The sequence below is a fragment of the Arvicola amphibius genome, chromosome 4 (genome assembly GCF_903992535.2).
Source record: "Arvicola amphibius chromosome 4, mArvAmp1.2, whole genome shotgun sequence".
NCBI classification, from domain to species: domain Eukaryota; kingdom Metazoa; phylum Chordata; class Mammalia; order Rodentia; family Cricetidae; genus Arvicola; species Arvicola amphibius.
The window spans coordinates 1,421,412-1,442,701 of NC_052050.1; the positions used below are offsets into that span (position 1 = coordinate 1,421,412).

General features: G+C 53.1%; 2 protein-coding genes across 3 annotated transcripts; both read right to left on the bottom strand.

Annotated features, from left to right (window-relative positions):
• Window positions 1-345: 345 nt before the first annotated feature.
• On the bottom strand, window positions 346-5,524 carry Mrpl12 (mitochondrial ribosomal protein L12). Its single transcript, XM_042055041.1, has 6 exons — window positions 5,339-5,524; window positions 4,635-4,981; window positions 3,973-4,159; window positions 3,673-3,759; window positions 840-977; window positions 346-718 (listed from the first exon to the last, which is right to left on the bottom strand). The coding sequence occupies exons 1-6, from the start codon at window positions 5,522-5,524 to the stop codon at window positions 602-604; spliced, it is 1,062 nt and encodes a 353-aa protein (XP_041910975.1). The 3' UTR covers window positions 346-601.
• On the bottom strand, window positions 5,455-21,241 carry Hgs (hepatocyte growth factor-regulated tyrosine kinase substrate). Of its 2 annotated transcripts, none has more exons than XM_038329104.2 (22): window positions 21,114-21,241; window positions 19,839-19,923; window positions 19,056-19,131; window positions 18,384-18,476; window positions 16,816-16,939; window positions 15,838-15,890; window positions 15,053-15,121; window positions 14,212-14,336; window positions 12,096-12,174; window positions 11,918-12,016; window positions 11,671-11,766; window positions 10,935-10,973; window positions 10,647-10,790; window positions 10,497-10,556; window positions 9,866-10,073; window positions 9,439-9,611; window positions 9,225-9,365; window positions 8,972-9,146; window positions 6,674-6,807; window positions 6,477-6,596; window positions 6,252-6,338; window positions 5,455-5,998 (listed from the first exon to the last, which is right to left on the bottom strand). In XM_038329104.2, the coding sequence occupies exons 1-22, from the start codon at window positions 21,148-21,150 to the stop codon at window positions 5,888-5,890; spliced, it is 2,328 nt and encodes a 775-aa protein (XP_038185032.1). In that variant the 5' UTR covers window positions 21,151-21,241; the 3' UTR covers window positions 5,455-5,887. The 2 variants fall into 2 exon arrangements, with proteins under 2 accessions (XP_038185032.1, XP_038185031.1); XM_038329103.2 differs by having other exon boundaries at window positions 9,866-10,076.
• Between the last annotated feature and the right edge of the window lie 49 nt (window positions 21,242-21,290).

The window sequence follows — 21,290 nt, forward strand, 5'->3', positions numbered from 1 at the left end:
TTGGGCATTAGGGGTAATAGCTCAGCCTCCGCGCACCCTAACTGGGGCGATGCTGGACCCGGACTGTCTTGGTAGGTTGGCTCACTATTACACTTTTCAAACTCCAAGCATCTAAATGGAAATTCCACACCCAAATGTCAGATCAGATCACCCCCAACCCCAACTCGAGCTTCATACAAGGCCCTGCTACGTCTTACGTCTGTGTGGACACAAATCTGCCGGCCGTGGGGATCAGAGGGCAGGTCCCAGCACAGTAGAAGTGATGGATGGCTGTAGACCCTCAAATATCGCCAACAGGGAGGAGAGGCAGGGGGTCCAGGGCATACACACCACTCACCACACACACACAGCCTCAACAGTGTATTTTCTCAGGAGCCGCAGGGGCGTGTTCACTCTCTAAGTTCTCAAGGTAATCTGGAGAGCTCTGCACAGCCGTGGCGGCCCTCCCCATCACAGTAGGTCCATCCTGTCTCTCTCCCAGAACTCGGTCTCCAGTGTCAGTAGCTGCTGCTCCCAACACCCCACCTGGGAGTGAAGCAGGAGTGAGCGGGCCTTGCCCAGGTCCCAGGGACCCCAGTCCAAAAGTCCTCAGAACGGGGTGTCACTCCAGAACCACAGTGCCACCCACTGCTTCCAAGGCTGCTTTGATCTTCTCAGCCTCGGCTTTGGCCACGTTTGCTTTGATTTCCTGGGGCAGGGACTCCACTAGCTTCTTGGCCTAAAAAGAGACAGCAGTAAGGAGCTTGTGGCACTGATTGTCATAGCGAAGCCCCTCCGAAAAGGATCTAGAGCCCGACTTTCATCCCCAGCGTAGGCGAAGGCTCAGAATGGGGTCCCACCTGCACAAGGTTTATGCCCTGGACATAGTTCTTGATCTCTTTGATGAGTTTCACTTTGTCCACGGGCTTTGCTTCTGTCAGGCGGACGGTGAAGTGTGTCCGTTCTTTCTGTTTGGGGACGTCTTCTTCCTCAGCCACCTTAGGAAGTGGAAAGAGGTAGGGTGGGGAAGGATGAGGAAAAGCTGCCCCACCAGGACTTGCAGCAAGATCAACAGATTCTGAGCTCTGCCCTCTACAAAGCTGTACCAGACCCCTTTCAATCAGCTCTGCTTCTACCTCCCACAGGGCAAGGCCCTGAAACAAGCTGCACACTCCTATCTCCTGACATTTACTCCAGCCCTCTCTAGAACTCAGAGGTCACCTGCCTCAGCCTCCTGAGTGCTGGGATTAAAGGTGTGTGCCACCACCGCCTGGTTCACTTTACCTCTCTTTAAACTGTAATTTGCGGGGTTGAATAGATGGCTCAGTTGGTGAAGGGTTTGCCTTGCAACCGTGAGGACCTGAGCCCGACCCTGGAGCCCCCGCATGGCAGCTTGTGCCTGTAACCCCAGCACTGACGGGGTAGATGGGAGGGTGCTAAAGGCCCACTGCTAGCCAACCTAGCGTGTTCAGCAAGTTCCAGGCTGTTGTAGGATATATGAACAGTGTGTTAAGATGCACTGCTGTAAGCCGGGCGGTGGTGGCGCACGCCTTTAATCCCAGCACTCGGGAGGCAGAGGCAGGCGGATCTCTGTGAGTTCGAGACCAGCCTGGTCTACAAGAGCTAGTTCCAGGACAGGCTCCAAAGCCGCAGAGAAACCCTGTCTCGAAAAACCAAAAAAAAAAAAAAAAAAAAAAAAAAAAAAAAGATGCACTGCTGTGATTGGTGCAATAAAAAGCTGATTGGCCAACAGCTAGGCAGGAGGTTTAAGTGGGATTTCTGGGGAGAGAACCAAACAGGAGAAATAGAGGCACGCAGGAAATGTGAAGAGGAAACAGAAAATGAAAGATGAAAGAGAGGTAACGCCATGCGACAAAATGCAGATTAATATAAATGGGTTAATTTGGGGCTGGAGAGATGGCTCAGATGTTAAGAGCATTGCCTGCTCTTCCAAAGATGCTCTTCCACATGGTGGCTTACAACCATCTGTAATGGGGTCTGGTGGCATACACACAGACAGGATATTGTATACAGAATAAATAAATATTAAAAAAATTAAAAAAAATAAATAAATGGGTTAATTTAGTTAAAAGAACTAAGATGACAAGCCTAAGCTAAGGCTGAACTTTCTCCGTGTCATTGTTTGGGAGCTGACTGGTAGAACAGAAAAAGTCTCGTTACTCCAGGCCAACTGAGACCATGTTTCAAAATAAGGTGAGTGGCGCCTAAGGCTCCCACGGGAAACACACGCAAGCACACACAGGTGAGGCTCCCAGGGGAACACACGCAAGCACACACAGGTGAGGCTTCCACAGGAACACATGCAAGCACCCACAGGTAACAAGCAACTGTACTTATGAGGTAGGGAGAATAAACGCTTTGGAGATAAAAAAGTTATTGAAAAATCAGGACTATCTCAGTCCTCCGCCAAAAAAAACCTATCTGCTAATAATGACAACCTCCCTCTCTCCCTCTCCCCCCACCCCCTTGGTGTTTCAAGACAGTGTTTCTCTGTAGCTTTGGAGCCTGTCCTGGAACTAGCTCTTGTAGACCAGGCTCTCCTTGAACTCACAGAAATCCGCCTGCCAGCCTCTGCCTCCCAAGTGCTGGGATTAAAGGTGTGCGCCACCACTGCCCAGCTAAATGACAACCATTTTAAGCCCCACTCTTCCAAGCTAGCTCACAGTGGGACAGGTGAGCCCATGGTACTCCTGATCCGATGCAGCGACCTCACGGCTCCAGCTCCGTCCTACCATCCAGGGCACACCTGGATTGGGTCGGCTTCCTGACTGGCAACAGCACTCCAGTCTAGAAAATGAATTCAACCCTTGCTTTGGAAGTTCAGGGGTTAGGAGTGTATGTTGTTCTCTCAAACGAACGTGAGTTTAGTTCCCAGCACCCATGTCTTATCAGGCTGGTCACAGGGCCTTTAACTCCACCTTGAAGGGATCCATCATTCTCTTCAGCTTCCTTAGGTGCCCACATACATGCGGCACACGGACATACATACATAAACATACACACGAATAAAAATAAATCCTTATGACAAAACAAAACATCAGGCTCGAATCTAGTCCTGGATGGCTTAGAATTCAGAGATGCGCCCGCCTCTACCTTCAAGTGCTGGGATTAGAGGTGTGTGCTGCCACACCCGGACCCTGCTCATAGATTTTACAGACTGCTTGGGAACCCTTGTCAGCTAGATTTGAGAAATGCCTCACTTTCTCTTCAGGTTTCATTCAAAATGTCAGCTTGTGGAGGCCTTCCTTGAAATTCCAGCCCTCCACCCAACTTCAGCTGCCTGCCTGTTGGTCTCCAAGCCAAAAGGCACCTTGCACGGGAGGCAGGCACGTTAGGACCACATCCCTGCACCTTGCCTACTTCCCGCAACAGCACTCACAGCACTGTTTGACGAACTAGTCACGGGTGACCGTGTCTTTATGGTGTCCCCTTTTACCCCTCCCCATGAGCTGTAACGTGTACACCCACCCACATATATACAGCAATAAAAAAAACAAGGTGTCGAGTGCCTCTGGCAGAGAGCAGCATGCCCAGAGGTGTTTCGGGGAAGCACACAAGGGGACACACTAATGACAGCTGCAGACCCAAGCAGGAGCTAGAGAAATGTGCCACATGCTGAGGTCAGCAGTAACTAGGCACACGGAAATGGCCCCTTCTGTTGCCTAGGCTCACCTCAGGGGCTGCTGCTGCGGCAGGGACGGCACCAGGCATCATGCCACCCATTGGCATGAGGCCAACATCCTGGATCTTCAACGTTTTCTGTGGGACACAAGAGAAGTTTTAGTGGCTGGTTGTTCTTCATAATGAAGGCACAAGCCTGTTTGGCCCTGGCATCTAGAAAAAGCACATCTGACAATTTGCCAAACTCCCAGAACGCATCTAGAAGAGACAGGGACCTCTGACCCTGGTTTGGCAAAATACAAACAGAAGACAGGGACCTTAGCCCCGGTCTGTGAAGAGCTCTCCCAATACCTTCAGGAGCTCATTGAGGTCTGAGATCTCCAGGAGCGTGAGGCTGGCGATGTCTTGGACCAGTTGCTGGATCTTGGGAGGGTATTCCTTGGGAGCATTATCCAGAGGGGCACCCGCGAGGGCTTCACTCCTTCGGTGGCTGCTGCTCCTCAACTGTCGCGCTGCGCAGACGCCGGGGAACTGTTGCCTAGCCCCCATGAAAACAGACATCAGACCCGCGAAAAGAGACCGCAAAGGGTCCATGTGCTCAGTCCTCCACCACTGGGGCCAGAATTCACCAGCCGAGGCTAAAAGGGACCTTCCAAGCCTCCCAACGTTTCCCAAAGAGTCTCAGAACCCTACAAGATTATGCCGGCAATACTGCCGGAAACTGCAAGCTTCTACTTGAATGAAACATATCAGCCTAGCGGGTGCATTCTGCTGCACCAAGCCTTCCAAGGCTCCGGGCTCGGGCTACGCGGCCGTGCACGGCGGGGGTCGCAGGAGCGGGAAGCTTGGGACGGACGGAAGGTACCTGTGCCCAAGGTCGCCCAGGCCGAGCCGTCCTCTCCACGCCCCACCAGCAGGGCCGCAGAAGGTGGCCATGCGCCCGCCACCCACGCCCTCCGGACCTGCTCCGGCCCGCCGCCCCGGCCACAGCGCTCCAGAGCCCCCCACTCTACCTGGCAAGGCGGAGCGCTGCTCCCCGCAGCCCAAGCCGCGGCCCCCACACGCGGGCAGCCGCCGCCGGCAGCATAGCTCCGCAGGCGGGAAGGTCACACGCGGATCTGTGCGGAAGCGGCGCTCTAGCCGGGAGCAGGCGAGCTGACCGAGCCGCTCTAGCCGCGAGGCCTCCAAGCATTAGAGCCCAAGCCGGCTGCTCTAGGCTGGGTCGGCGCCTGCTATTACGCACTAGGCGGCGCGACGCGCAGGCGCACTCCTGGCCCGGAAGTAGTGCTGGGCTAGCGGTGTCTCTGAAAGCCCTGTAGGGCAGCCCTTTGTGTTGCCAGCAGAATGTGCCAGCGGATCCCTACGTAAGGAGCCCGTCGCTTAGACCCTTGAATTCAGCTCAGACGTCCAAGAGATTAAAGCTATAATCCAGGGATCCAGTGCCCCAAGCCTAAACGAAGGACCAATCCATTGTCACCCTTTCCCCAACCTACAGAGCACATGCTTGTTCCCCCAGGTTTGCATGCACACCCAAAGCAGACGCTTAGCTGGGAGAGAAAGCACGACATGTACGGCTTGGATATCCTCAGCAAACACCAGGCTGAAATGTGTTTTCCAGGGTGGTTTGACTCCACCGAGGCTATAAAAGCCCATCTTTGCGCCCCTTTAAACTTCTGGGTGATACTCTGTGCCACGGGAGTCAATACAGAGTGCCCACCAGCAAGGAGACCATCCAAGGCTTCTCACCCAGCACCTCCCAGACTCCAGGACTGATGCAAATTATGGCAATGAAGAGTACCCTCACACTCTGCCGCACCAAACACTCACTGCAGCTTCTGAAATACACTTTATTAGCACTGTTCTGCACTGGAGATGACAACGGAGGAGTAGGGAAGCTAGACATGCCTGACGCCTCCACCGCGCTGTGCAGGAGCCATGCCTGGACACCACAGTTCACATCAGACTCTGGGACAGTAGTCCCCTGTGGCAGGCCCCAGACAGCAGCACTCCCCAGAGGAGGTCCTACCTGCCCTGCAGAGTCCCAGCCCTGGGGAAGGCAGACTGCATCAAGATCAAAGCAGGGAGCCAGTGACAAGGAGCCAGACCACTGAGGACAGGGACGAGGGCCAAGGGGGAAGGCCCACCCCTTGCTCACGGGAGAAGGGACACTACAGGGCAGTCATAGGGAGAAAATGGCTAGTTAGACACATGGGTGGTTCCTGGTGAACCATAGTGTTACTCTGGGTGGTGAGTGCCGGACTCAAGGTCAGTCGAAGGAGATGAGCTGGGCTTCACTGCCCGGGGCTGGCGGTCCCTGTGTAGGCGGTGGCTGGGCCACAGGGGGCTGCTGCTGGGGAGGGCCAGTGGCAGGTGGCATCTGGAGAGGAAGAACAGACAAGCCCCATCACCCTTCTTTCCACACACAAGAGCTTCTGTTTAGAGCAAACACAGAGTAACCCACAGTGCCAAGGCACTCAAGAGGCTGGTGTAAGTCTGTCTTTGCTATGCAAGCACATGCACATACGTGTTTGCATTGACTTGCATGTTCTCATTCTGATGAATGAGAAAAGCCCGAGTATAAACCTAGTGCAAGGGTCCGAGGGTCAGGGAAGCGGCCTGAGGATGCTCACCTGCTGGTACATGGGCTGCTGCCCTGCTATGTAGGCCTGCTGGGCTGGCAGAGATGTGTCCTGGCCTGGAAGGGTAGTCATGAGATTCTGTGGAGAGTAAGATTGAGCCCAACACTTAGTAGTCTGTGTCCTTCTGCTTGAAGAAAGAAAAATTGAGGGCCCAAGAGGGGAGGACCTGTCCTCTGCTAACCCACCTTATGCCCAGCAGAGCCTGGGTCTCTTTACCTGCATGTTGTACGGCTGGTAGCCCATGGACATTGGCTGGCTCCCCATGTAGCCTATGGTGCTGGTCTGTGGAGGCTGGGAGATGGCTGGGAGGCTCTGCGGGGCCTGAGAAGCCACAGTCTATGGAAGGAAGGGGAGGAGTGAGGGAACAGACAAGGGCTGGGAGCAGAGGAGAGGGGGTGACCTTGCCCACATACCTGGTAGCCTGGGGTTGGAGTGGGTTGGTAGGAGGAGTAGGCAGGGCTGGTGGTGGGCCCAGCCTGGGCCTGCGGGGCTGCCTGTGCCGCAGGGGCGCCTGCCGGGTACATGTAGGCGCTGACCATGCTGGGATCTGTGACAGGAAAGAAGAGCTGCTTTAGGTCAGGAAGGACAGAGTGGGGAGACAATGTCCTTTCCTGGGGTTTTCCTTTTGTTGTGACTTTCAGAACCAAGTACGTTTCGCTTCTTATAAAAGGTAGGTAAAGCCAACAAGGGGAAGTAGGTCCTAAAAGAAAATGAAAGCAGAAAAAAAAATGACCCTAATTTACTTTTGTTTTTGTAGCACTGGGGGCTGAAGCCAGGGGCTTGAACATGATAGGCAGGTGCTCTACCTGAACTACGCCCCTACCCTTCAAACTGCATTGAAACACAGGGCAGTCGCAGTGAAGGGAAGGGGCCAGGGAGAGCTGACATGAGATTCCTGGAGCTCATAACTGGTAGTTTCACAATCCAGATGAGAGGAACAAAGACAAACACCCTCTTCTACAGTAGCCCAGGCTAATATTCCAGGAAAGACTGCGTGTGACAGAAATGAACCAATACACAAGGGAAACGAAGGACACCCAAGCTGTCAGGATGAGAAGAACTAGAGTGAACTAGTGTGCACGCCACACATAAACACTCTACGAGGTCCTCTGTGACCAAGAAACTGTCAACACATCCTAGGAACCACGCCTTCACTGTTTGTGTGGAACACAGGTCTTAAACTTGGAGTCTTCCTGCCTCAACCTCCCGAGTGTTGGATTGTAGCTGCAATACCATACGTAGCCTGAGATACTGCTTCTAATGGCTGTCCCCACAAAGAGGAAGCGGGATCCCAGAGATCTCAAGAATGGACAAGCCAAGCAGAGTACCAAGCTACCCTGGTCAGAAAGTGACAGGCCAGTCAAGGTTACAGAAGTGGCTAGCAGACTCACATGGGTCCTACCAATAATATGTGCATTAGTCAAAAGAAACAGGGACAGAGAGATGGCTCAGTAGTTAAAAGAGCACACTCTTCTTTTGTTTGTTTGGTTTTTCCACACAGGGTTTCTCTGTGTAGCCCTGGCTGGCCTGGAACTCAGATATGTGCCTCCTCTGCCTCCCAAGAGCTGGGATTATAGGTGTGCGCCAGCACCGCTCACAGCACACTCCTCTTATAGAGGATTCAAGTTTAGATCTTAGCTCCCATGTCAGGTGGCTCACAATCTCCTGTAACTACAGTTCTAAAGACTCCAGCTACCTCCTGTGACCCCTGAAGGTCCCTGCACTCACATGCACATACTCAGACAGAAACACAGACATATACATAATGAAAAACATGAAACCATGTCACACACTTTAATTCCAGCACACAGAAGGCAGAGGCAGGGGGACCTCTGACTCGAGGCCAGCCTATCTCAGACAATAAATAATGGGGCAGTGGTGGCAGAGGCAGGTGGATCTCTGTGAGTTCCAGGCCAGCCAAGGCTGCACAGAGAAAGGTCACACCTACCTAAGTGACAAGAGCAGAAAAAGGGCAAGCACCTCCTTCCAGAGGAAGGATGATGGCTAAGAGAAAGGCAAACAGAAGTTCAAGAAAAACTTAGAAGATGCAGGAGTCTGAGTACCAGGGCATCTCCAGTCTCAAGGTCTTTTCTAAATGGTCCCTGTCAATAATGGAAACAGATGAGATGACCGTGGAACCCGCCTCAGTCACACAGAAGTGACGAGATGCCTGCTGAGCCCACCTCAGTTGGCAGGGATGCAACTAAGCGACACAGTGTACCCCACATGCCAAAGTTCCATCTTGTGCCTTTCTGACTAAAGGTGTAGTCCACGGCACCAGCAAGTACTAACACCAGACAAAGCAAATTGAAGGCAACTTGACAACTACAGGACCGTGCTCAGAGGGGCTCAAGTCGGCACCACGTGGCACAAACAGAACAGGCAATGTTTAGAAGAGAACAAGGTGCAACAGCCTGACTGACAGCAACGAGAGGATTCTGTTAGCACAGACATCCTCCCTGGGCAGGGTGATAATGACCTCTTGCTGTGGTCCAGTGACTCCTGTCTGTGAGCACACCCGACTTTAGGAAAGGCGCTGTGGGTGAAGGGCCTTCACCTGCCCCTCACTCTAGAACAGATCAGGAAAGGAGTTGTGTATGTATATGAACATGTGTTTCCATATGGACAGGAAAAAACAACTGTAGAAAAATATTCACTTAGAGAATTTGGACAACGCTTTGTCACGACCTTCTGTAAGCTGGCAAGGTTACCTGCTGTGCTGCCAGGCATGCTGGGGTAGGGGCCAGTGGCTGGGGCTGGCTGGCTCATATACACACCATGCATTGGGGAGCCCTCTACTGAGCCTGCTGGGCTGAAGGTGCCAGGAAAGCTGGTTGGGCCTGAGGACTGGTAGAGCACACCCCCAGCTGTGGGCATAGCCTGGAGCTAGAAACAAAGAAGAGCCGACAGTCAGAGGGGTTGTCCTTGGCCTGGGAGGGACAAAGCGGGGTGGGCAGCACATGCCTGGGCGTAAGGCAAGGGGAAGGCAGGCATCTGGGCGCGCATTTGGACAGTCTGCTTCTGTTGCTCCAGGCGCATCTGCCGCTCCTTCTCCTGCTCCTGCAGGCGCTGGATAGCCAACTGCCTCTGCACCTCCAGGTACTCCTGCAGCAACAGACAGGAGGCGGTCAGGCCAGCCTGGGCCTCCCCTACCCATATGCCAGGTCAGGTGCCACACCTGCTTCTTCTGCCTCATGATCTCCAGCTTCTGTGCCAGCTGGATCTGACGCTGGCGCTCGGCCTCCTCGGCTGCCCGGCGCAGTTTCTCCCGGTGTTCCTCACGCAGAGCACTCAGAGCTCCCCGAGCATCACGGATCTGTGCCAGCTTGTCCTGAAGCCCCTCATAGTACACTGTGTGCAGAGAACAGGGCAGCTCAACCCTCTCACAGCCTGCAAGCCTAGTTGGTATGGGCTTCTGTTCTGCTCGGTCAGGGCTGTAGATAGAAAGGAGCAGAGCAGGCCCCACCAATGGGACCACCTCCCAAGAGCGTCAGTGGAGCCCAGGGTCTCACAAGACCCCGGGAACAATTAACCACTGGATGGGGCTCACGAGCCTCCTGTCTGTGGGAGCTGAATCAGCCCTCGCAGGGCACCTGGACACCTACACCTGCGCTCATCCAGCTGGTTGAGCAGCTCAAGCAGCTGAGGGTGCATGCTGTTGATGGACTGGAAGAGTGACAGCACGGCTGAGTCATTGGTGATGCTGCGGCCCCGCATGTGGTTGCTCTTCATGCGGTTGACGAAAGTGGTGACGGCATTCTGCAGGGCCTTGAGGAACTGCTCGTGGCTCTCCTCGGACTCCCCGTTCTGGTACTGCTGGAGAGGCAAAGTAGGGGACCGAGCAACACCACATCAGGAGTGCACACCACGCCCGCTAAGCCTAGGTGTCCCTGAAAAGGTGTTAGGCTGGCAGACAGGCGTGGCTCACTGTGTTTAGGCCCTGCACGGACAAATGATCCAGTCCTTAACCTGCTTGACAAGTGAGTGTCGTCGGCATCCTACTCTACTACAAAGCAACAAATACAACCTGAGGCTCCCATCCACCAGGACACTGCTCACCAGCACAGAGCTGGGGAGAAACCTCTGCCTGAGTATGGCTGGCACCAGCTCAGAAGTTGGGGGATAGGGAGGCCCTCCTCTGAGCTGCTCTGGAACACTAAGGACTGCAGGGCAGCTGGAGCCTGAGACTCCTTGCTCTGACATAGCCCTCCAACCAGGATAGGAGGCAGAGCTTACCTCATTAAAGGGACCACTGGAGGGAGCTATGGACTGAGAGTCTGTCTCTGGAAGAGGAGCCTGGAAGAGATCAGAGAATAAGGGCATCTTTGGGCAGCTTCATACCTGGCTCTAAGAACTGGCAGTCAAGAGTGCAGAGGAGCCTCTTACCTCCACCATGCTGTTGGGGGCTGTATGCCCCTCCCCAGGCTGGGCAGCTGGCTCTGTCAAGGGCACAGGTGCTGATGGTGTGGGGCTCTTCCGCGCCTCTTCCTGTTTCTTTTCCCAGTAGTTCCGGTTGAGGTACCGTGCAAGCTGCAAAGCAATAAGGAAAGGAGCGGGAGTTATGTCTGTGGTCGGGGAACAGGAGAGAAAGTCATGGCTGTGGTCAGGAACAGGAGAGGGAGTCATGGCTGTGGTCAGGAACAGGACAGGGCAGCCCCACACCATGCCACTCACCTCAGGGTCGATGTCCTCAGCCAGAGGTGCTGATGAGTTCTGGGGAGACAAACAGAGTCTGAGGAGCGACAGGCTGAAGGGGTGATGTGATCCCCAAGCAGTCAATCCCACAGGGACCCAGATGGCACCAAAGAACAGCAGTTCTCAGGACTGGCCAATGTTCTAACCCCGTCTGGCACTTGCCAGCCTTTTCCTTCTCAAGGTCTTTGGGCCTGGCATTCACTTTCCTTCTTGGCAATACAATTTTAAGATATTGAGTCATGAAACTGTCACGATTCACATCCATCTTTAACTTTACTAAGGTACAGGGCAGCACCGGTCAGGCCTTACTGACTTCCTAGGGCAGGTGCCAGCACTTTACACGGACAGTGAAGCCCTAGTGTGTGGGCCATGCTCACAATCTGAGGAGGAGGAAGAGGGTCCTCAGCTAGCAGGCACCAGGGCTGTTTCCAGCTCTGGACCCCATCCGTGGCTGGCTACTGTGAAGATCTCTACAGAGCCTCCAGGAGAATTCTAAATCTGCCACATCTTCACCCCTCCCCTTACAGGACTGAGGGTGGGAGTGAGGTGGGTCTCCAGAAGGTCAGATGTGTAATACTTAACACATGAAAGGAAGTGTCTCCCTGGAAGGGGCCTCTCTCGGTGTCCTCTGTACCCCTACAACAAAGCCCCAAACCAGCAGAACCCCCTGGTGATCCCTGGAAAGTGAGAAGTCAGCCTGGCTGACACAACTCACCACAGGGGAGGAATACAGGCTGCCGGCTGGGGGTGCAGATGACGCCAGGGGTGTGGGCTCTGCCTTTGGGTGCGCTGTGTATGTTGACTTCTGTCTCTGAAGCAGAACCAGGAAGGAACAGACATCATTAAGGGAGTGTGTGGCACAGGCTAAGGCACAGAGCCTTCACACAACTCCTGTCAAGTATCTGGGGCCCTCTATCAGCTGTGGAAACTCAAGGTGACCTTCATAGCACCCCATGGCTTACCATCCTCTCTTTCTCCTCAGCCTCAGACTGAGAGAGGGCCAGCGCCAGCTGCAGCTCCTCCTCTTCCTGCAAGGCTGTCTCATCCCGCTTTGGGGGTAGCTGAAGACAGACAGGGCGAAGTGAGAAGGGCCCCGGGAAGAGGTGAGAAAGTGTTCTAGGGATGGGAGGGGCCTTGCACCTGAGACTGCTGGGACAAAGGGCTGGTCAGGTACTCTGGGGGCAGCTCTGTGGTCGAGGCAGCCTTTCCTTCCGCTTTCCTGCAGCAAGACGAGACACTGTAAGTGACCAGACACTGACACCAGCCTCCCAGGGATTCCTCACACCATCTCCAAAGACCGACAATGCAGGTCCAACAGGGACATGTGGCTCCATGCCCACACTCCGAGGAATGGCAGAAGAGACCCTGGCCCCTCAGCCAGCTGCAGAGCATGAGAGGGTCACTTGGCCTAGGTCGGGCCCTCTCCTGGCTGAGCTGAGCAAGGGGCTCTCATAGCATCTAGACATTGCTGAATGCACTTGCCATGACCAGCAATGGGCCTTCCCTCAGAAGATGCCAGAAAGAGCATCAAGGTCCAGGCAGGCCAGGAATTTTCTGGAGTGTGATATAGAGCAGAGATTTCTCCACAAGTGTGGCTAAAGGCCACATGTATATAACATACTCAAGATTTCTACCCATACATGGTCTTTTCTAAAGGAAAAAAAACATGCTAAAGCATGTCCACACACAGAGGGGAGGAGGGAAGCCGAGCAGCCAGAATTATAGGACATGGTTAGGAATGGACCTCTATGGAACAAGGGTTGGGTTTCACAGATGGAAAGAGTTGTGCAGAGCTAAGGCCAAGCCTCATGTGCGATCAAGGCACTGCCCATTTCAATACAAAAGAGCTGTGTCCTGTACAAGTGATGTGCCACCATGTTCAGTGTGACCAACTGGACGTAAGAAGTCCACTGCACTTGGGGAGAGACGGCTCAGGGGTTACGGGCATGTTCCCTCTTCCAGAGGATCAGGTTCCTGGCACTCGTATGGGGCAGCTCACAACTACCTGCCACTCCAACTGCAGAGGGATGGGATGAACCTGGCCTACCTTCACACACCTGCACATGTCTATACACAGACACACACATAATTAAAAATAAAAAAATTTATCTAAAAAAAAAGAAAAAGAAAGGATCCCACTATAAACTGTGATTGGGAGCACATTCTCTTATCTGCTTCTGTGATGTTGGCTCTGACTAGATGTGAAGCTTCTCAACACTTAGACCTCACTGGAAAGCAAACCCTGTCCACTTAATGTCAGTGTATTCTCAAACAGAAAGGTGGGGGGGACAAAACCAGGGTTTCCTTGGGAGTAGTCTCCATGCCCAACTGGTCAAAGGTTATCCGTGACAGAGAGGGACACAGCCTCACACCTGGGGCTCTCACCAGAAGCATACTCTCGAGCTAAGCACCAAGTAGCCTCTGATAGATTCCAATGGAGGGACGGACCCTGGAGATAGGTGCATCACAACTAACAGGCTAAAAACTCCGTCCTAGTTAAGGACGATAATACAGAAAATATACTCTGAAACTCTGGCAGATCCCAACAGGGACCAAGACAGTGGTCAAACTGGAATACCCAGAGGACGGGTGCTGGCAACACGTCCCATGTCCTGTGACTTCTCAGACCACCTGCCTTTTGGAATGGACACTGGGCATGTTCAAGCATAGAAGACCATGAAGTTCACACAGCTCACTTCAGGGCCATCAAAACCACTCAGTGGGAATGAAGTTCCTTTGGAAGCAAGCATGGCAGACCTAAGTTTGGCCCCCAGAGGAAGAGAACCGACTGCACGAAGTTTCCCTTGCGCTCCACAGGCACCAGCACTCACACCCACTAATGCCTCCTTCCCAACCCCAACAGGTTTTAAAAATGTAGAATAAAACAGAAACATATGGGGATACGAGGATGGGGGAGGGAAACACAAGAATGATCACACAAACCATAATTGAGAAATCCAAGCGAGGGGGTCGCACATGTTCCCCTGTACACACACATACACACATCTCTGTACACCTGCACCTCTCTTCTGCAAGCGTTCTTTCCTTTGCTTTTGGTTCTTCTAAGACAGGGTCTCACGTAGGCCTAGCTGGTCTGGAGCCTGCTATGTGGATTAGTCCACTGTGGGGTCATGTCATTCTGTCCACCACCTGCCCCAGAATTTGGGGTGGTAGGGCTGCCCGAGGAAGCTACACAAGCTGGCCTTGACACTTATGACGGTTTCAGGAGCCCGAGAGGCCAGGAGTCTACACTCACTTGTTCAGCTGCTCGTAGCAGGGCTCACACACGCGCACCTCCTTCTCAATGCCGAACTTGGGGATGGTGGAGTACTTGGAAGAGCACTTGCCGCAGAAGATCTGCCCACATGCCCGGCAGTGGTGCTGTGAGAGAGAGTGGGACAGGTCCAGGGACACTGGTTACGGTTACGCTGTCTGCCCACAGCCAGAATTCCCTTGTGTGAGGGGGAGCCGGGACAAGGACAAGCAGATCAAAAGAGATGGGAGGCTTGCAGGAAACTCAAAAACAACAGGCTAGGCGGTGGTAGCACACCCCTTTAGTCCCAGTACTTGGGAGGTAGAGACAGGCAGATTTCTGTGAGTTTGAGGCCAACCTGATCTACAGATCTGAGTTCCAGGACAGCTAAAGCTACACAGAGAAACCTTGTCTCAAAAACAAACAAACAACAACAACAAAAAAGAAAAAAAAACAAATCAAAACAAAATAAAACAAAGAGGAAGGAAGAAAGAAAGAAAGAAAGAAAGAAAGAAAGAAAGAAAGAAAGAAGAAAGGATCTTTGCCCAACCTGGGAGAAACATTAGAATGGCCCTGACTCAGACCTCAGTCTAAGCTTGGGATGTTCAGATCCCCAAGGTGAAGCTGGATCCTGCCCACCAGTCAAACTTCAAATGAAGGTACTCATTCATCGTCATGGAGGCCAAACACCAAACTCCTGCCTCAAGCACCCCAGGTCTGAGCTGGATTTACTCCAAAACCATCAGGCTGGAGCAGAAGAGACAGGATCACACGAAAGGAGCATGGCTTTTGAGAAGATGGCAGGGGCATGAACTGAACTCTCAAGTCCCTGGGGATTACTCACTTTGCGGGTCACCACCCCAAACTGGACTCTGCAGCGGTGGCATTCCTCGGCGTCCACCCAGTCAGGGGCCTGGGGACAATAGTCACAATCACATAACATTCTCCGTCCCAAGTGCCCAGAGATGGCACAACTTACCCCATGTCCCAGACAGGAAAGGCACCCAGAGAGGGTCCCAAATTAGTGATATCCAAACCACATGACCCAGGATTAAGTTGCTTAAAAAAAAAAAAAAAAAAAACCTCCTCCTAACAGGCTTCCTGACACTTCCCAGGTTTGTGGATGTGGATTCTTTTGTTGTATTTTTGAGATAGGGTCTCTCTATGTAGCCTTGGCTGTCCTGCAATTCACTGTGTAGACCAGGCTAGCTTTAAACTCAAGAGATCTGCCTGCCTCAGACTCTGAAGCTCTGAGAATACAGGTATGGGCCACTACATCTAGCCTAGCTTTAAGGTGTGTAAAGAAATTCAGTCTCTTGTTTTTCTTTCTTTCCTTCCTTTTTTTAAACAGTGCTGAGTGCTGAACCCTGAACCTCGGGTCATGACAGGCAAGGGCTTTACAATCAGCGAAATCCCCAAGGCTTGACATTTTCTTTCTTTTGAAGCAGGGTCTCATTATATACTTAGCACAGGATGTCCTGGAGTTCACAGCAATCCTCCTCTGGAAAGCTGGGATTAAAGGCATGAGCCATCCTTACCAAACCCCAAACAAGGAAGAGCCCCAGGACCTCCCTCCTACGTCCTCCCAAAAGTTCCTGGACTGAGGAGCAGCGCTGAGCCAGGACTCACTCTTTCCGCAGCAAACATGGCGTCACTCTCCTTGAACTCCGGGAAGACATGTCCTAGGAAGAAAAGGTTTTAGCTACCACTGGCTCCTTCTCTGGTCACCACTTCCTAACTCCTGACGTCTGCCTCATCAGATAAAACTAACAGGATTAGGACAGGACACGAGTTTTCCAAGTCCCAAGGCCAAAGTATCACCAGATATCCTAATTCACTGCCCGCTCTCTGGAAACCCCACAGCTCTCTAGGGCTGCAGACAGGGGACTTGAGAAAAGACCTTCAGACATCATGCCCTGGCCAAAAACCTGAGAATAACTTCCTGCCACACACACAGAAAGAGCACATTCCTGGCATGAACCACCCTTCTGTCCCCTCCAGCAGGTACAGTGTACTCTGACCCCAGGGTCTGAACCGGAGTCCTCTGCAAAAGGCGCCAGGGCAGAGCTGGAGAGAGGTCCGTGGTTTAAAAACCACTGGCTGCTTCTTCCAAAGGACCCCAGTTTGATTCCCAACACACAACCATCTATAAGCCTAGCCCCCAGGAGATCCAGCACCCTCTCCTGGCCTCCAGGGCCAGCAGGCGGCGTGTGGCCCGCAGACACACCGCAGGCAAAGCATAAACATAAACATAAAAAGCGAAACAAAATAAAAAGGAGCCAAGGCCCTGCGGTTGCTCTTGGTGTTCAGAACGCCTAGAATCCATCACATTCACTTGAGAGGACTTCCTAGACTGCTCATCCGTGCTACCCCCAGGAAGCACAACACTCTGGGTGTGCCTGTCAGCAGACTTTACTGTTTCCTGACTGAAAATATAGCCCGCTGCCTCCCTGTGGGTGGAGGTGTAGAAAGCAGGACCTTGTCAGAGCCTGACGGGGAGCACAGGCTCCTCAGTCTCCTTGCCAGTCACTCAGGAGTACCAGCCTCCCCCTAGCCCCTCATCATTAGGACAATCTCCCGGCCTGGAGCTGGGCGGTTCTAACTTACCTTCAACCTTCATGATCTGATACGTATCCTGGACCACCTTGTACTTGGGCTCATTCCGGAAGGCATGTGCCCAGGCCTGGATCAGGTACAGGATCTTGTTCCGAACATTAACTTCCACCTGCCTCTGTAGAGCAAGAAGAAAGTGGGGAGGGCCGCGGGAGACTCGAGGTGTCTGAGGTCTCAGAGGGAAGAGGCAGCTTGCAAGACCAATTGCCCTGAGTAGAGACAATTGGCACAAAGGCCAGAGAGAGTCCCTGGGTGGCTGCCAGACACCCATCTAATCTCAGGAGCGACCTCCTGAAGGTCTACACTTGTGCAGGGTCAGGGTCACAATTTTTTTTAATATTTATTTATTATGTATAGTGTTTTGCCTCCATGTATGCGTGGAGGCCAGAAGAGGACACCAAATCTCATTACAGATGGTTGTGAGCCACAACCAGTGCTCTTAACCTCTGAGCCATCTCTCCAGCCTGGAGTTACAATTCTTAATCCTGAGAGAAGTCAGAGAATTCCCAGAAGCTACACTGCTTGACCTACCACCATGACTCCTTCTCCATCTCTGCATGGTGCCTTGGCCAAAAGCGCAGCTCTCTGTCTGCACCATCACTAAAGCCTGGGGCTCTGACTGCCTCTAAAAGGCACCAGGCGGGACATGAAGCTTTGCCTTAGGTCTTAGGACACCGACACCAGAGTAGGATCTCCCTCCAGCCATTGTCTGAAAGAGGCAGGGATGTCCTCTCCAGATGTTTCTCCACAAGGCTCAGGCCCTGTGAGCCACAGCACAGCCTCACGCTTGGCGCCTCTTAGGGAGGCCATGACACTTTCTGTTGACGGCACAGGTCAAGCAGCTTCAGGAGACACAGCAGCTCTTACGTTGGGATCCGGGCGTCTCTGCAAGCAGACCAGCCTGGTGCAGAGCAGGGAGGTCGCCCGACTCTTTACCCTCCTCCAGCTATACAACAAAAGTCTGATTCAGGCCCCAAGTTAGAAGGGTCAGCTAACAGCTCAATGCCTGAGACAGGTAATCGGCAGCATGGGTTGAGGGTGAAGCTTCCCATGAGACCAAAGCCTGGTGCTGGGTCACATGAAACAGCATCACTTTGCCCAGCCCCCCAACCCAGCTGCATCACCATCCACATGACAACGCCTCAGGTCGTCCTGGGGACGATCTCACGCGGCTCCAGCAAGCTCTCCTCTGCTGAAGACGTGAGTTCCACACTCCCTGGAGCGGCTCCTGCTCTATCATTTTGCCCTTTTGGCCCTGCCACAGATAGACCTAAACTCTAACTTCTGCACCTTCGCGGCTCAGACCTCTCCCACTCTTGAATGTGCTACTCCAAACCCCTTCCCCAAGCTCCTACGATACTCCATGACCACCTCTGCCCACAGCCCTGAGGACTCAGCCCCATGCCCTGCTTTGGAAGCCTCCCTGGGCCTGGTCTGGACTCACAGACCACTCACAGGGACCTCAATCTTACCCTCACCTCCTCCTTCTATAAGTGACAAACACTTAGAAGAGCTGGCACTCTACCTAACTCCGTCTTCCCTCAAGCCTCCATGAAACCTACCTTCAGCAGCTCCTTTAGCTCTTCCATGGTCTGTTTGTTGGCCACTTCATCGTGGACTGTCTGGCCACAGTTCTTTACCACAGACTCCATCACCTGAAAACCCCAAGGAAGAGAAAGGCCTAGCTTGCTGGGTGGTGGTGGCCCACATCTCTCATCCCAGCACTCGGGAAGCAGAAGCAGGCTGATCTCTCTGAGCTCAAGATCAGCCTGGTCTACAGAGTGAGTTTCAGGACAGCCAAAGCTGTTACAAAGAGAAACCTTGTCTCAAAAAGCAAACAAACAAAAAAGGCCTAGCTATATCCAGGGCAGGGCCTTCTTCCTGCTGGAAGACGGGCCACAACAGGCCTCTGAGTCCACTCAACCTATTAGAAATCCCAAACAGCACTCAAAGACAGGCTACAGGCCCTGACAACATCTTGTGGTCAAAGGTGACGGCCATCCCATCATCCTTCATGGGTGTATGCTCGGACCACAGATAGAGAAGCATTTCTGATACTTCCCCTATTCCCACAGGAGGGCTCCAACTCAATGGCAATGCTCCAACTGTACTCAGTGCTAGAGGGATCCACTAGTTGCTCTGTGCCAGGAAAGTGGGCATGGCTGCCAGACAGCAGGAGGAAGAGAATCTTTCAGCATGGGAACCAAAAGACACTGCAGCAGGGCTCTAGTTACCTCCAGAGCGTACAAAGCCACGTGTGGGTTCTTATCATTGACCTTCTTCTTGATGGAATTTACAGCATATTTTGCTCTGAAAGGAAAAAAAGCACTAGTGACAGCAGTTGGGGGGGGGGGGGGGAGAAGCGTCTCCGCAAGGTGAGGCGAGCTCTCTGCCGCCCTTGTTTGCTCTGACTCGGTTTCACGGAGCCCAGGCTGGCCTCCCGTCCAGTGTGTAACTAAGGAAGACCCTGGACTTCTCATCCTCCTGTCTTCACCTCCCAAGTGCTGTGAGACTACAGGCCATGCCATCATGTCTGGTTTATGCTGTGTTGGGGATGAGCCCAAGATTTTACACACACTAGGCAAATACTCTACCAACTGAACTCTACACCCAGATTTCTACACACCATCTTGGTCCTTCAGACCTCTAAATATCTCCAAACTGTACAGTTTTAATTGTCCCAACATAACAAAATACCCAGACGTAGACAAGGCAATTGTCTACATAAAGAACCCTTTGGGTGACGGGTGGTGGTGCCGCATGTCTTTAATCCCAGCACTCAGGAGGCAGAGGCAGGAAGATCTCTGTGAGTTCGAGGCCAGCCTGGTCTACAGATTGAGTTCCAGGACAGCTCCAAAGCTACGCAGAGAAACTGTCTCAAAAACAAACATACAAAACAAAACAAAACAAAAAAAACTCCTGTGGTCAACTTAATCTTTGAAGTGGAGTGGGAACCAAAAGATGTCAGCATGTATGTGACTGCCTCTCGTTTTATAGGACAGGCCCTGCTCACTTACTGTGTGTCCCCCTGACGGATCAGGTCACAGATCTGCAGAATGGACTCCCAGTCCGTCTCCAATAGAAGCTGGCTGGTGGCTTTGTCTAAAGGAGAGAGATGTCACTCAGGGGACTCATTGTGCTGTGTTTCCTAGGTGGCTCCCAGGTTAGCAATTTCCCTCTTTTTAAACAGCTGAACTGAACAGACAATCCTCTTGAAGCACAGTGACAATCCTGGAAATGCCATCCCCGTGCAAGACACAAATAATGCGAAAATTACAGACTCATGGCTGCTGTGCTTGCTCCGGATCAGCTGTCATTTCAAACTCTAAATTCACTCAGTTCCCACAAACCCTCAAGAGACAGGCACTGCCTCCATCCCTTTTAAAGGTAAAACGGGGACATGAATGCCCTATATCAAAGCCTGCTGGGCACTTAGAAACAGCACGCACAACAAGAGGGTCACCTGGCCCTCAGAGCCCCATCACTGCGATGGTCTCTGGATTCCCCAGCTAATACTCTTCACATCCTCATCCCCCCTCTTCTACAAGGATGAGCGATCCCCAAGACACACCAACTTCGTTACTGATTCAGCAAATTACTGGATTCGTACCTGAAGTGCTGAACCTCCCCGGAGGGGAGAATAAGAAAAATGTTTCCACAATCCCCTTTGAAAACCTTAGTTCGGAAAGCAAACGAGCAGCCTATGGAGGCACTCTGGCGCCTGTTCGAGGACACACTATATTTTTATTGTGGGAATGGGTCATGCAAGGCAAACCCATTTTCCCTCCTAAAATTTACACTCCCCAGGAGGCTCAAATAGGATCAACAAGCACCTTCAACAGGGAGAGAAAATGTCTTCCAAAACCCAGGGACACTTCCAGAACCCAAGGAATAAACAGGGTCCTAGAAAGCAGTCCCCAAGGAGCTCGCAAAGGTTTAAGGAGGGCAGTATCGGTTCCACAGCCTTCGACCAAACATTAGGGTCAAACGACCCGCATGAAGCTAGGACCTGAGTCATACACTTCATGACTCAGGACTTCGGCCCAATCGGTTCCGGCCCGTCGGACCGGAGGGGGCGAGGTCCTCGCGGACTCCCAAAGAGCATCCCTCACTGGACCCCCGGGCCGCGGTGCACAGCCCCGGAGGCCACACCCGAGGCCCGGGGATGTGTCGTGCTCCCGGGAGGCCGGCGGCCGGGCAGGGCGGCCAGCCCGTTCCCCTGAGACCTATGGAGGCAGCGTCTGGAGGGTGCGCGAGAGAGCTGACGCCGAGCTGGCTGGCGGACGCGTTACCTAGGAGACGCTCGAAGGTGCCGCTGCCTCGCCCCATGGCGACCCCGCTCCGGACCGACGCCGCGGGCGCTCCCTCTTTCGGAGCTGACGCGCCCCCCAACTTCCGCTTCCGCCTTTCTGGGTCCGCGCGCGCAGGCGCACGTCGCCGCGCCGCCCCGAGACCGGCCCCCAAACTGA

Excerpts from the sequence above, each read along its gene's own strand:
- Mrpl12 (XM_042055041.1), bottom strand. The coding sequence starts at position 5,524 with ATGTCTAGCTTCCCTACTCCTCCGTTGTCATCTCCAGTGCAGAACAGT. Across the intron at positions 978-3,672 it reads CCGCAGCAGCAGCCCCTGAG|GTGGCTGAGGAAGAAGACGT; the intron begins GTGAGCCTAGGC and ends CCACTTCCTAAG. Across the intron at positions 719-839 it reads AGGGCATAAACCTTGTGCAG|GCCAAGAAGCTAGTGGAGTC; the intron begins GTGGGACCCCAT and ends GTCTCTTTTTAG.
- Hgs (XM_038329103.2), bottom strand. The coding sequence starts at position 21,150 with ATGGGGCGAGGCAGCGGCACCTTCGAGCGTCTCCTAG. Across the intron at positions 12,017-12,095 it reads CTTTGTCCCAGCAGTCTCAG|CTACCCCCAAAGCGGGATGA; the intron begins GTGCAAGGCCCC and ends GTCTGTCTTCAG. Across the intron at positions 10,974-11,670 it reads GCCTGTATTCCTCCCCTGTG|AACTCATCAGCACCTCTGGC; the intron begins GTGAGTTGTGTC and ends TTGTCTCCCCAG.